Source organism: Festucalex cinctus, chromosome 12, assembly GCF_051991245.1.
Source record: "Festucalex cinctus isolate MCC-2025b chromosome 12, RoL_Fcin_1.0, whole genome shotgun sequence".
Taxonomy (NCBI): Eukaryota; Metazoa; Chordata; class Actinopteri; order Syngnathiformes; family Syngnathidae; genus Festucalex; species Festucalex cinctus.
The window spans coordinates 27,055,341-27,066,009 of NC_135422.1; the positions used below are offsets into that span (position 1 = coordinate 27,055,341).

General features: G+C 39.2%; 1 protein-coding gene across 5 annotated transcripts in view; it reads right to left on the reverse strand.

The window, feature by feature from the left end:
• The window catches only part of gabrr2a (gamma-aminobutyric acid type A receptor subunit rho2a), a 222,919-nt gene that overhangs the window by 35,375 nt on the left and 176,875 nt on the right, over positions 1–10,669 (reverse strand). For all 5 annotated transcript variants that reach the window (XM_077538064.1, XM_077538063.1, XM_077538066.1 and 2 more), the window contains one exon: positions 9,643–9,725. In XM_077538064.1, coding sequence (XP_077394190.1) covers positions 9,643–9,725 — 83 coding nt within the window. The remainder of the gene's footprint in view (positions 1–9,642; positions 9,726–10,669) is intronic.

Sequence of the window (10,669 nt, forward strand, 5' to 3'; positions counted from 1 at the left end):
TCCAGTGTGTACACATGTATCAGTTTAAATATTTATTAGTAGTTATTGACAGTTATAATTGTTTTTTGGTTTGTTTGTTTTTTCTCTTCAAAATAAGGATCAGGAAAACAAAAGGTTGATAATTTAATGTTAAATATAAATATTTAACCTTTAGACAGACACCAACACAATTAAACAGAATATTTGCACATTGTGAAGTATTTCAGAAACATAAATTTAAGACATGAAATAAACCTACCGTCCAGCCAAAAGAAATATAAAGCCACCTTATGGAACAATAAATCTATCAAACACATTTTAACCACTTAATATATGCAAAAATATTTCCAAAAGTTCATTTCCCTTTTTAATCAACAATTTTTGTATTTAACAATTGTTTTTTCTTTTGTCATCACTTTCATTTTTGGTTAATGTATGACATCTTTTTTTGTTTTTTTAATCTGAGACACGATGATGACCACAGAATCACTACTGTTTATATTTTGTTTTTTGGGCTGTCGTAATCGCGGGCACGTCTCAGTTCTCCTATCTGCTGCTCATGCTAGTTGTAGACATTGACAGGGAGCCACAAACTGAGAAATGAGATACTTGCAGTGTGCTTTTAGCTTAGCTGGTGTGTTGGCTGTGGGACATACCTGTGTGGTTTGAATCCATGCATTGGATCGTCACGGGAGTTATTCTTTTTGGCTCGCGCGCAGTACCAACGCCGAGTGCACCGAGAGGACTCGATAGCCATGGGAAATACTGAGATGTACGGCACCGGCTTCTGCTAACTGTCTCCATTTGTATGTTGTCACTCGTTGCGCGCGCGCGCGCCGTGTCGCGAGCACGGAAACACGGAAGTAGCTTGAATGGTGATGCTACTGAAATGTAAACAAAACAAGTAGAGCACGGCGCAGAACTCTTGCTATTATTATGAAAACCATAAAGCCTCACTCGCAACCGATACGGTCGTTTAGCTCCCCTTGACGAACGATGGTTCGGTCGAATCGTTTTTTTGTTCCACCCCTACTGAAAACGTAACTTGTCTGACGTCACTCCCCCTGGCGAGAGGGCGGAGACGACCTCATCCCATAATGCTTCACGGACCAGTTGAGGATGGAAATAAATTATTTTTTTTTACCACTTTTATGGTCCATAATGCACACTTTTTTTGTTGTGTTGTGTGCCTGTTGGTTAATAAAACTAGTAGTAAAAGTATCATCACTTTTGTTTTGAATGTGCAAACCATTCATGACCAGACCATGGCTGAATTCAGTGTGGTGATCAATGACTTCTGCCTCATCTTCGTAGTTAGCAGTAGTTGTTTGTGACTGTTACAACAGTGAGATAGTTTGCCTTCTTCATGAAAATGTGGAGTAACGCATTGATTCTCTGGACAGTAACTTTAATCAGACTACTTTGTAGAATAAAGTAACGCGTTAGACTATTAGTTACTTTAGAAAGCAACTTTTTTTAGTAACGCGTTACTAAGTAACGCGTTACCGGCAACACTGGTATTTAGTCACCTGTTTTCCGTTCAGTTCTTGTTGAGTTATTGTTTCTGTTGCTGTTCCTGTCATGCCATGTTGCCTTCCATGCCATGTCTTGTTTCCCTCCTGTTTTTGTTGTTTTAGTCACAGAGTACCTCGTTTGCCTTTTTGTTAATTAAACCCCTTTTTTTTACTTGCATCCCTGCCTTGACCTGTTTTTGTTGCCCCCTGCATTTGGGTCCTCCCTCCAACACCCCCACATCGTGACAAAAGCATTTTCGTTTTTATTTTATTTCGGTAACAATATTGTTTTTTGAATGTTAGTTAACTAAAACTAATTTTTAAAAAAAAACTAAAACTAAAGATAACCTTTAATGGCACCTGTTTTTCGATACCCTCCCTTCTTACTTTGACCATCTCCAAACATTTATTTTTTTTGTTTATTTTATTTGAAGTCAAATGCCATTTTTAGCACGTCGCGGGCCACTGAAAAATGGATGGCGGGCCGCAAATGGCCCCCGGGCCGGAGTTTGGACACCACTGGTGTAGAATAACATTGTGTGCCTCCAGCCTTCACACAATTATTGATACAGCTGAATTCCATCAGTATAATTACCATAATGTACAGACCCAGAACCAGTTTTGTATGTGAACGCAAACTTTGTACAAATCCCAGGATACATAGGGAAGTTCCATCATTGGTTTCCTGCGGTGTGAAAGCCCCAATAGTGTTTCCATGTGATGTGTTTTAATTCAGCCAGCTATGCTAATTTAAAGATATCCTGTGACATTTGTGTGTGTCATTTGAGAGCTATCTTTTGTTTACCACATTGTGTTAGTGGGCTGGAACAAGTGTGGTCTTCCTGAGGCCACCTGTATTGAAACATCATGAAATATTCTGCAAGATAGACTCGTACAAAGCGCATTGACGCACTGGTTCGGGAAAAAATGGTAACTGTAGACTGTTAAAAATGATTTAACTGTCCTTCTAAGAATGAGTATCTTGTCGAAAAATTTGTTACGCGGCCCGAAAGAAAGACGCAGTGCCCGCTACCAGCAGGTGAAACTCGTAAAAACGTCTTACCCACAAAATTTCCGATTAGGCAGCTGCATGTGAGCTGACTAGCTCTGTCATTTCATGTGGAGGGTAAAGCTCAATTTATACTTCTGCGTTTGCGCTTACGTTAATGACCGGCGTTGATCACATGATCCACGTGTGTCATTAATTTGAAGTGCCGAGTAGCTCGTAGCCGGGACGTAGCATCACTTTCTCTCTCTCGCTCTCTCTCTCTCTCAAGGATAGTTTCAGCAGTGGAGATCCGTCATAGTAAGCTATTAAGCGGCGCTTTCCCGACCTCTTCAAAATTAAATCATTGAAAATATTTCTGTCAGTGTCCTCTAAAATACAATACCGTAGTTCTACTGTTTTGGTCTTAAATTCCTGTATATTGTGTCCTGTTTCCCTCGCGGGGAGCGGAGAAGTTGACAGTTTGTTTCGCGCGTACACAAAGAGAAATCAATTGTGTTAGTTCCGTGAACGTTGTTTCGGTACGTGCGGCTTTTGAATGGCAAAAATGCTGTCGGTCACGCAGCCTATCTGAAAACGTGCATGTGCAAAATTGGTTTACTTGGCTTGTTCTGTGGTCAACAGTCATTGTTCAGTTCAATTTCATCGCTGAATCCCAATGAGTGCCCTTTTCCCGGATAACATTTGAGGAAAGGAAGTATAACGAACTAAGTGGGGTTGCCATTTATGTTGAGCACTATTATGTCTGACTGTTAGTGAACGCAACACAGGTCTCGCGTAGGATGCGTGTAGTTCAGTTAACGTTGTTGTACTATTTTTCCTGCTAGCACTTGCTAGCAGTCAGTGGCTTTGCGTCCCGGAGATAGAGGGCCGGCAAATGCTAGATTTCATGCCGGAGGAGGCTCCAGCGTTCTCGGCCGTGCTCCGCGGTCCTCCTGCCCGCTCCAGCAAAAATATCATTTCAAATGGTTCTACTGGAGTAATCATCACGAAAACGGGGAAGAATTTCGTCCCACACTTTCAAGAAAGGATATACGAGAAACAGCAGTGGCTAGGTGGCTGTCCAAATGTAGTCAGACAAGTCAGTAAACTTTATTGTTGGTTGAAACCTATTGCGGCTTTTCTGCGATGTCATTTTTTCCCTTCTCCCGGGTTGAGTTCACACCATGGGCACGAGCCAGTTCCGAATATTGTAAATTCCAAAGAATTGGTAAACTGTTACAGTACATTACAGTGTGTGCGTATCAACCTGCGTCAGTCCTGAATATTTCCGCTTTAATTTTATACCTACACAGCGGTCTAAAATAATATTTAACTTTTTACAACCCGTGGACGAGAAGACTCGTCACGTGACACCCGGATGTTGTCTCCCGCGGACGAGAAAACTCGTCAACTATGTTTTTTTTTTTTAATGAATGGGTGGATGAGACTCTTGGCCAATTTTCCTCTGAGTATTCAGCCCGTGAAGCACTGTAGTGACGAACTGTGCCCTCTTGATGGCAGCGATGGTCTCTTTACATGAGAAGGATGTGATTTCCTAGCAAAGGCGGAGTGTTGTGGAGTGGTGGGGGCTGGTGGGTGGGGGAGAAAAGACGAGTGCTAACGGCGGCTAGCCAGATTCTGCATAAGAGAGTGTGAATAGCGACAGGAATGTCACGGGCACCCACTTCAAAAGCCACCGCCTCCGGCGTTCTCTGAGACACGGAGTGAAAGTTTGCAGCGTCGTATCTCTGACAAGTCAACGTCATCTGACGAGGAATCCGTGACGAATTTGGCGAACTCGAGCCGCATTCACCAGTTGAACGGATCCCCTTCAAGTGTTGCAAAGGTAGCAGCAGCAGCGATTTATCCCCGGAAGCTTCTGGAAGCCCCAGAGGTAAGCTAAATGTGTAGCATTCTGTAATTCCTTATTTTGCTATCAAAAACACATTTTCTTTTTTTTTTCTCCATGTTTTATGGAAGGCAAGGACTGTTGAGATATTTGAGATGTCACTAAACCAAAAAAATATTACTGTAAAAGTCACTGTTTTGCAGAAAATGCATCATTTCACAAAAAGCTCAATTGCTCCTTATTTTGCCTGAGATTGTTGAATTATGTCAAATCAAGCCATTTTCAAATGATGATTACTAAAGAACAGAATAAGGTAGAACCATACTTTTTTATTCTAATGAAAGATTATGGCTTACAGCTTAAGAAAACTCAAATATCCTATCTCAAAATATTAGAATATTTCCTCAGACCAAGTTAAAAAAAAAAAAAAAAAAAAAAAAAAACATAATCAGCAATATTAAAACAATAAAATGTTTCAGTTGATTTGTAATGAATCAAGAATGTATGGCATTTTCGATTATTTAATTGCATTACAGAATAATGGACTTTATCACAATATTCTAATTTTCTGAGACAGACATGCACTGTGATGCATTTTTTTTTTATTAATACTTAAAGCTAGCCTGCTGTACATGCACAGTATTTTATTTTATTGTTTACTCTATTGTTTAATCCTTTAATACACCTTATTTTATTTTAATGCTTTAAAGCTAGATGCCAATTGGTCGGATTAAGCACACAGTGTTGTTGTTTGTTCACTTCTAATCAAGGAGTGTATGTTGAAGTACAGGGGATTTATTGTTTATTTTCTATTTTTACCGTGGTATCGAAATGGCATCGAGAATCGTGGAATTTCAATGGTATCGGCATCGACTACTAAATTTCTGGTATCGTGACATCCCTGGCTTACATAGGTTAACATAAACCATTTTATGTACATAAATGCGCTAAATTATTTGTACACTATACATAGAACACGGAGGTTTGTTAGTAGAACTAACACAAACACAAACACGCACCTATGCAGTTACAGACAAATGAGATGGGAAGTTGAGATGCATTCACAGACCATGGGAAAGTCAAGATTTCCCCTTGGTTTTTCATAGCCACAATAAACAAGACACTTTCAATTAGTGTTGTTCCAATACCGATACTGCATTAAAACAGTGGTATCGCTATCGGTGAGTACTCACAAGAAACATGCCGATACCATTAATTCCAACGCTAATATAGGATTTTGGTTGCAGCATCTTGTGTCTTGCATGTGCACGACATTCACTGGTTTGTGACATGTTCACTGCATGCCGATCTAAGATATCCTATTGGCCCTTGAATGCTCTGAACCAAAAGCAGGACAGCTTTTTCATGTTGAGGGAAAAAACAACCTTAAGTATCGGCATGGTATCGGTATCGGTCGATACTGCAAAGCTGGGTATCGGTATAATAAAAATATATATATATATGTATATATATATATATATATATATATATATATATATATATATATATATATATATATATATATATATAATATCTAAATATAATTGAATTATATTACGACAGAACCTGAACGGTAAATTGAAAAATATTGAATAGTTTTTAAATGTCTTAGAAAATATGGAAAAATATTGATTAAGAACTTAGTCATGCTAGATGACATTGAATATGAATATGTTAAATGTTTTTTTGTTTTTTGCTAAAAAAAAAATGTACAAGCAAGTGACTAAAGAACATTTCAGTCATAAAATAATAAAAAAAGAAAACACCCACTAACTCTGGCTCGCAGATGGCAGCATTGTTTCTCTTTTCAATTTCAATGCTTTCAGCATTCCCACAATAATAAAGAATACGCATAACACAATAAATACACAATAAATTTGACTTGATTTCGGGCAGTAGGCGGGGTAGACCCTGAACTGGCTGCCACCCAATCACAGTGAGAAATTGATGGTAAAGTTAATAAATAAAACTGAAAAACTAATAAAAACTAGAGCTGCGAGCAGCTATAAAGGGCCCTCGCAGCCCGGGCCACATTGGGGTATTTGCACGTTGGGGTACTTGCACGTTGGGGTACTCGCACATTAGGAGCAAAATTTCTTTTAACATGGCATGATAAACCTTTACATGTGGATTTTTTTTGCCAGGTGTGATGTGTGTGTCAAGCTCAATGGGTTTTGGTGATTGTTAAGATCTGAAAAAATCAGCGTCCTTTTTTATTTTTAGGGAATGAGTTGACCTGATTGGTATTTTTTGCAAAAGTATATATACCCGTCATCGCTCGTACGCATTGCACGACGTTGCTTTTATTGTCCATAGAGGCTATCAAAAATAAATAAAACAAAATAAAAAAGTACATATGTTTGGATCGGTCTGATACCAGTGAACATCTTGAGTAGTGGAAAAAGTAAAAGAATATTCATAAATGACTTAGTTATTACACTTACAATGAGTTTACAAATTTTGTACAAAATACCGTAAGTGTTTTTTGTTTTTGTTTTTTTTTATGCCTCAAGGACTAGGTGGCGCTGTATTTATAACTGAATTTTGTCATAGAGATACCTTCACGCCTTGACTATAAATATACATGTCAAGTTTGGGATTTTTTTGAAGCATGCACCGGGGAGTTATTAAGCATATCCTTCATTCACGATACTGCTTTTAACGTCTATAGAGGCTAGGGGTGTGAATTGCCTAGTACCTGACGATTCGATTCGTATCACGATTCACAGGTCACGATTCGATTCGATACCGATTAATCCCGATACGAATGGTCACGATTCGATACCGATTAATCCCGATACGAATTTATAAGTCGATTGTTGCGATTTTTTTTCATTCATATTTAGAAAATACTAATCAGTAAGCTTGTAGAGTGTAAGATTTATATGAAAATGTATTATTTATTTATCTGAAATTTCAGTCTTATAGAGGTTGTAATCTGTTTCATGTTTGAACAGCATTAAAATAAAAATATTAAGGCTTAATGTGCCGTTCATATAACATTCTTCCATGCTCAAGGTGTGAATCCTAAAAAAAAAAAAAAAATCGATTCTGCCGATTATTGAATCGATTCGAGAATCGCGCGATGTAGTATCGCGATATATCGCCAAATCGATTTTTTTTTTAACACCCCTAATAGAGGCTATCAAAAATAAATACAACTAAATAAAAAATACATATGTTTGGATAGGTCTGATGCCAGTGAACATTTTGAGTGGTGGAAAGCAAAAGAATATTCATAAATGACTTAGTTATCACACTGAGAAATAGTTTACAATTTTTGTAAAAATACCGTAAGTGGGGTATTTTTTTTTCATGCCTCAAGGGCTAGGTGGCGCTGCATATATAACTGAATGTTGTCAATGAGATACTTTCAGGCCTTGATGATGAACATACATGTCAAGTTTGGGATTTTTTGGAGCATGTACCGGGGAGTTATTAAGTATATCCTTTTTCAGTGCGAAACACAAATTTGTATGCCCCGCCCTCATCATATAGTATTTCGAAAAGTCAAGATTTTTTCCCCCTGTCGTTGGCTCAGGTCTTGACATGGTCCAAGTCAAGTCTCAACTCAGTCGGATGAAACGTGTAGGAGAAGTGGGCAAAAGTATGCCCCCTGTAAATGTGCAGAAATCGTCAAAAATGGGACATTCAAAAATTCGTAGCTCGCTTCCTGTTCATTTTAGCATATGGGTCCAAGAGACTTTTTTGTAGGTCTTGGGCTCCCTCATACACCTAAAAATTTCCGAAGATGTTGCTTAAACGTACAAGCGGGGCTGCTTCGTTAAAAAATTCTAGGGGGCGCTATTTAGTCATTTTTGTAAAAATAGGACAATACATGATAAAATATTGCTCATTTTGCCAGGCCAGAGGTGTGTGCCAAGTTTCATGAGTTTCTGTGCATGTTTAGACCCTCAAAATCGGCATTGTTTTCTTGGTGAACAGCGCTTAGCCACGCCCACAGCGATTCGCGAAAACTCACAAACTTTGTGTTGTAACATCATGAAGGCAGGAACCCTCATCTGAGCAAATATGAGGTAGGTCCAGTTAACGTGGTTGGAGAAAAACATTGAAGAAAAATCAAAAGAAAAAAAATTGCCAATAGGTGGCACTATCAGTAAGATAAAATATAAGTTAGTAGATGTCTTTAGGGCTGGACTCTCATCAAATGTGTGAAATTTTGAGAAGATAGGATCATCTTGGTCAAGTTAATGCAGCTTTTATTGTCACGAAAAATCTTCAGATTTTGCATCACCGTAGCGGCCACGCCCTTTGGCGAAAAGTTACAATATTCGGTGTGGGGCATGATCAACATCTTAATGCTTTTCTGACCAATTTTCAACTGGATCCCTTCAACGAGCTCAGCACAGCAGCTAAAAACGTAAAGTATGACATTTATTGTTACCACTAGGTGGCGCTATATGTATAACTGAATTTTATTATATAGATGTTTTCAGGCCGTGACTATTACGTTGCCTGAGAAGTTTGAGATTTTTTGGAGTTTGAACATGGGAGTTATTAAGCATTTGCTCTTTCTGGACAAATGAAATTTTAAAGGCAATATTTGATGCCCCGCCCCCGTCATATTGTATTTCGAAAAGGCAAGATTTTTTGCCCAGTTGTTCTCTCAGGTCTTGAGATGATAAATGCCAAGTTTGAAGTCAATTGGATGAAAAATGTTTGCAAAGGGGGAAAAAGCATGACCACAGTGAATGTGCCAAAATAGGCCAGAATTGGACATTAAAAAATTCATAGCTCACTTCCTGTACATTTTAGCTACATGGTCCCAATAGACTTTTTTGTGCGTCTCGGGGTGCTACACGTGCCTGCCAATTTTCGTTGCTCTAGCTCAAACGTGCCGGGCTTGGTTTTTATTTTTCTACGCTAGGGGGCGCTATAGAGTCGCGTTGTTATGACGACTTCATAATATCAAATTTTTCGCCGGGCCTGAGGAGTGTGCAAAGTTTGGTGAGTTTTCGTGAATGTTTAGGTACCCAAAATCGCGATCGTTTGCGGAGAATTAAGAAGAAGAAGAAGAAGAAGAAGAAGAAGAATTTTTACAAAAACAATAGGGACCTCGCAGCGGTCGCTCCTCGGTCCCTAATAAATTTGTAGACAAGCTCAGAAGAGTTCATCCAAAAATAACTACTTTGTATCTTAATTTAAGTCCAAACTTTGAAGGGCCACATGCAGATGTTAGAGTATTTCACACTCTAACATTGAGTGCTACCAGTAGAAAAAAAGGTAACTTTGAACACTGATGGTGATGATAGCTGAACGGATGTATGACTGATTAATGATGTTCAACTCACAGCTCTCCAACTCCAAGGAACAAGTCTGAGAATCCAGAGGAAAGCGGCTGAAGTCCATGTTACAAGCTGCAGTCACTGTGACTCTGAGACACATCAGGAGGACAAACATGGCATTACATACGTTCTTCATTAGTACTTGAAAATATCAGGGATGCATTAATACTGTATCCTAGATTCCAAAGAAGACTCAACAAAACAGATCAATTTAACAGACTGTATTAAACCAAGAGAGCATGTATCCTGCCCTTCAAAAGTTCACTGGAAGTGAAGGCAGAAAGCTCAACGCCTTCCATTCAAGACTCTGGGCACCAGCTTGACCAGTTCCCTTTCAACACACCCATGAGGAGCCCATGTGGGTTGAATATGGGCTGGTGAATGGGTCCCATCCGGGCTGCCCAGCTGGGTCCCAGTTAAAAGTTGATTTGATTTGGCAGCAATACATTATAACAAACAATCAATAAAGCAAAAAAAGTTGACTCCGACAAAATGAGTGACATGGCAGGGCTTTGAACCAGGGTAGCATGGAACCAAAGTCAGCTACTCTAACCACTGACTTATAGAGCCACATCACAAGCTTCATGTTTTTAATATATTTAACGTGACATCAGCCTGTCTCCAACTCCAGTTTTGGTGGAAGTGAAAATTACTTCCAGTGCCCAAATTGCTTTTGTTCGAATGTCAGTGTTTCCTGTGACAAGCGAGGAAAAGGAAAATGGTGCCAATTCGTCTCTAAAACTGAGAAATGCCAGTGCGAAGGTGGAGCTCAATTAATTACATCTAATCTGTAATTAATTGAAAACTCTGGAGAATAACACCTAGTTTGGGCACCATTTAACTAAATAACTAACATCCATCCAACCATCCATTTTCTTGGCCGCTTATTCCTCACAAGGGTCGCGGACGGTGCTGGAGCCTATCCGAGTTAGTTTTGGGCAATAGGCGGGGTATACCCTGATCTGGTTGTCAGCCAATCACAGGGCACATAGAGACAAACAACCACTCACACTCACAATCACACCTAGGGACA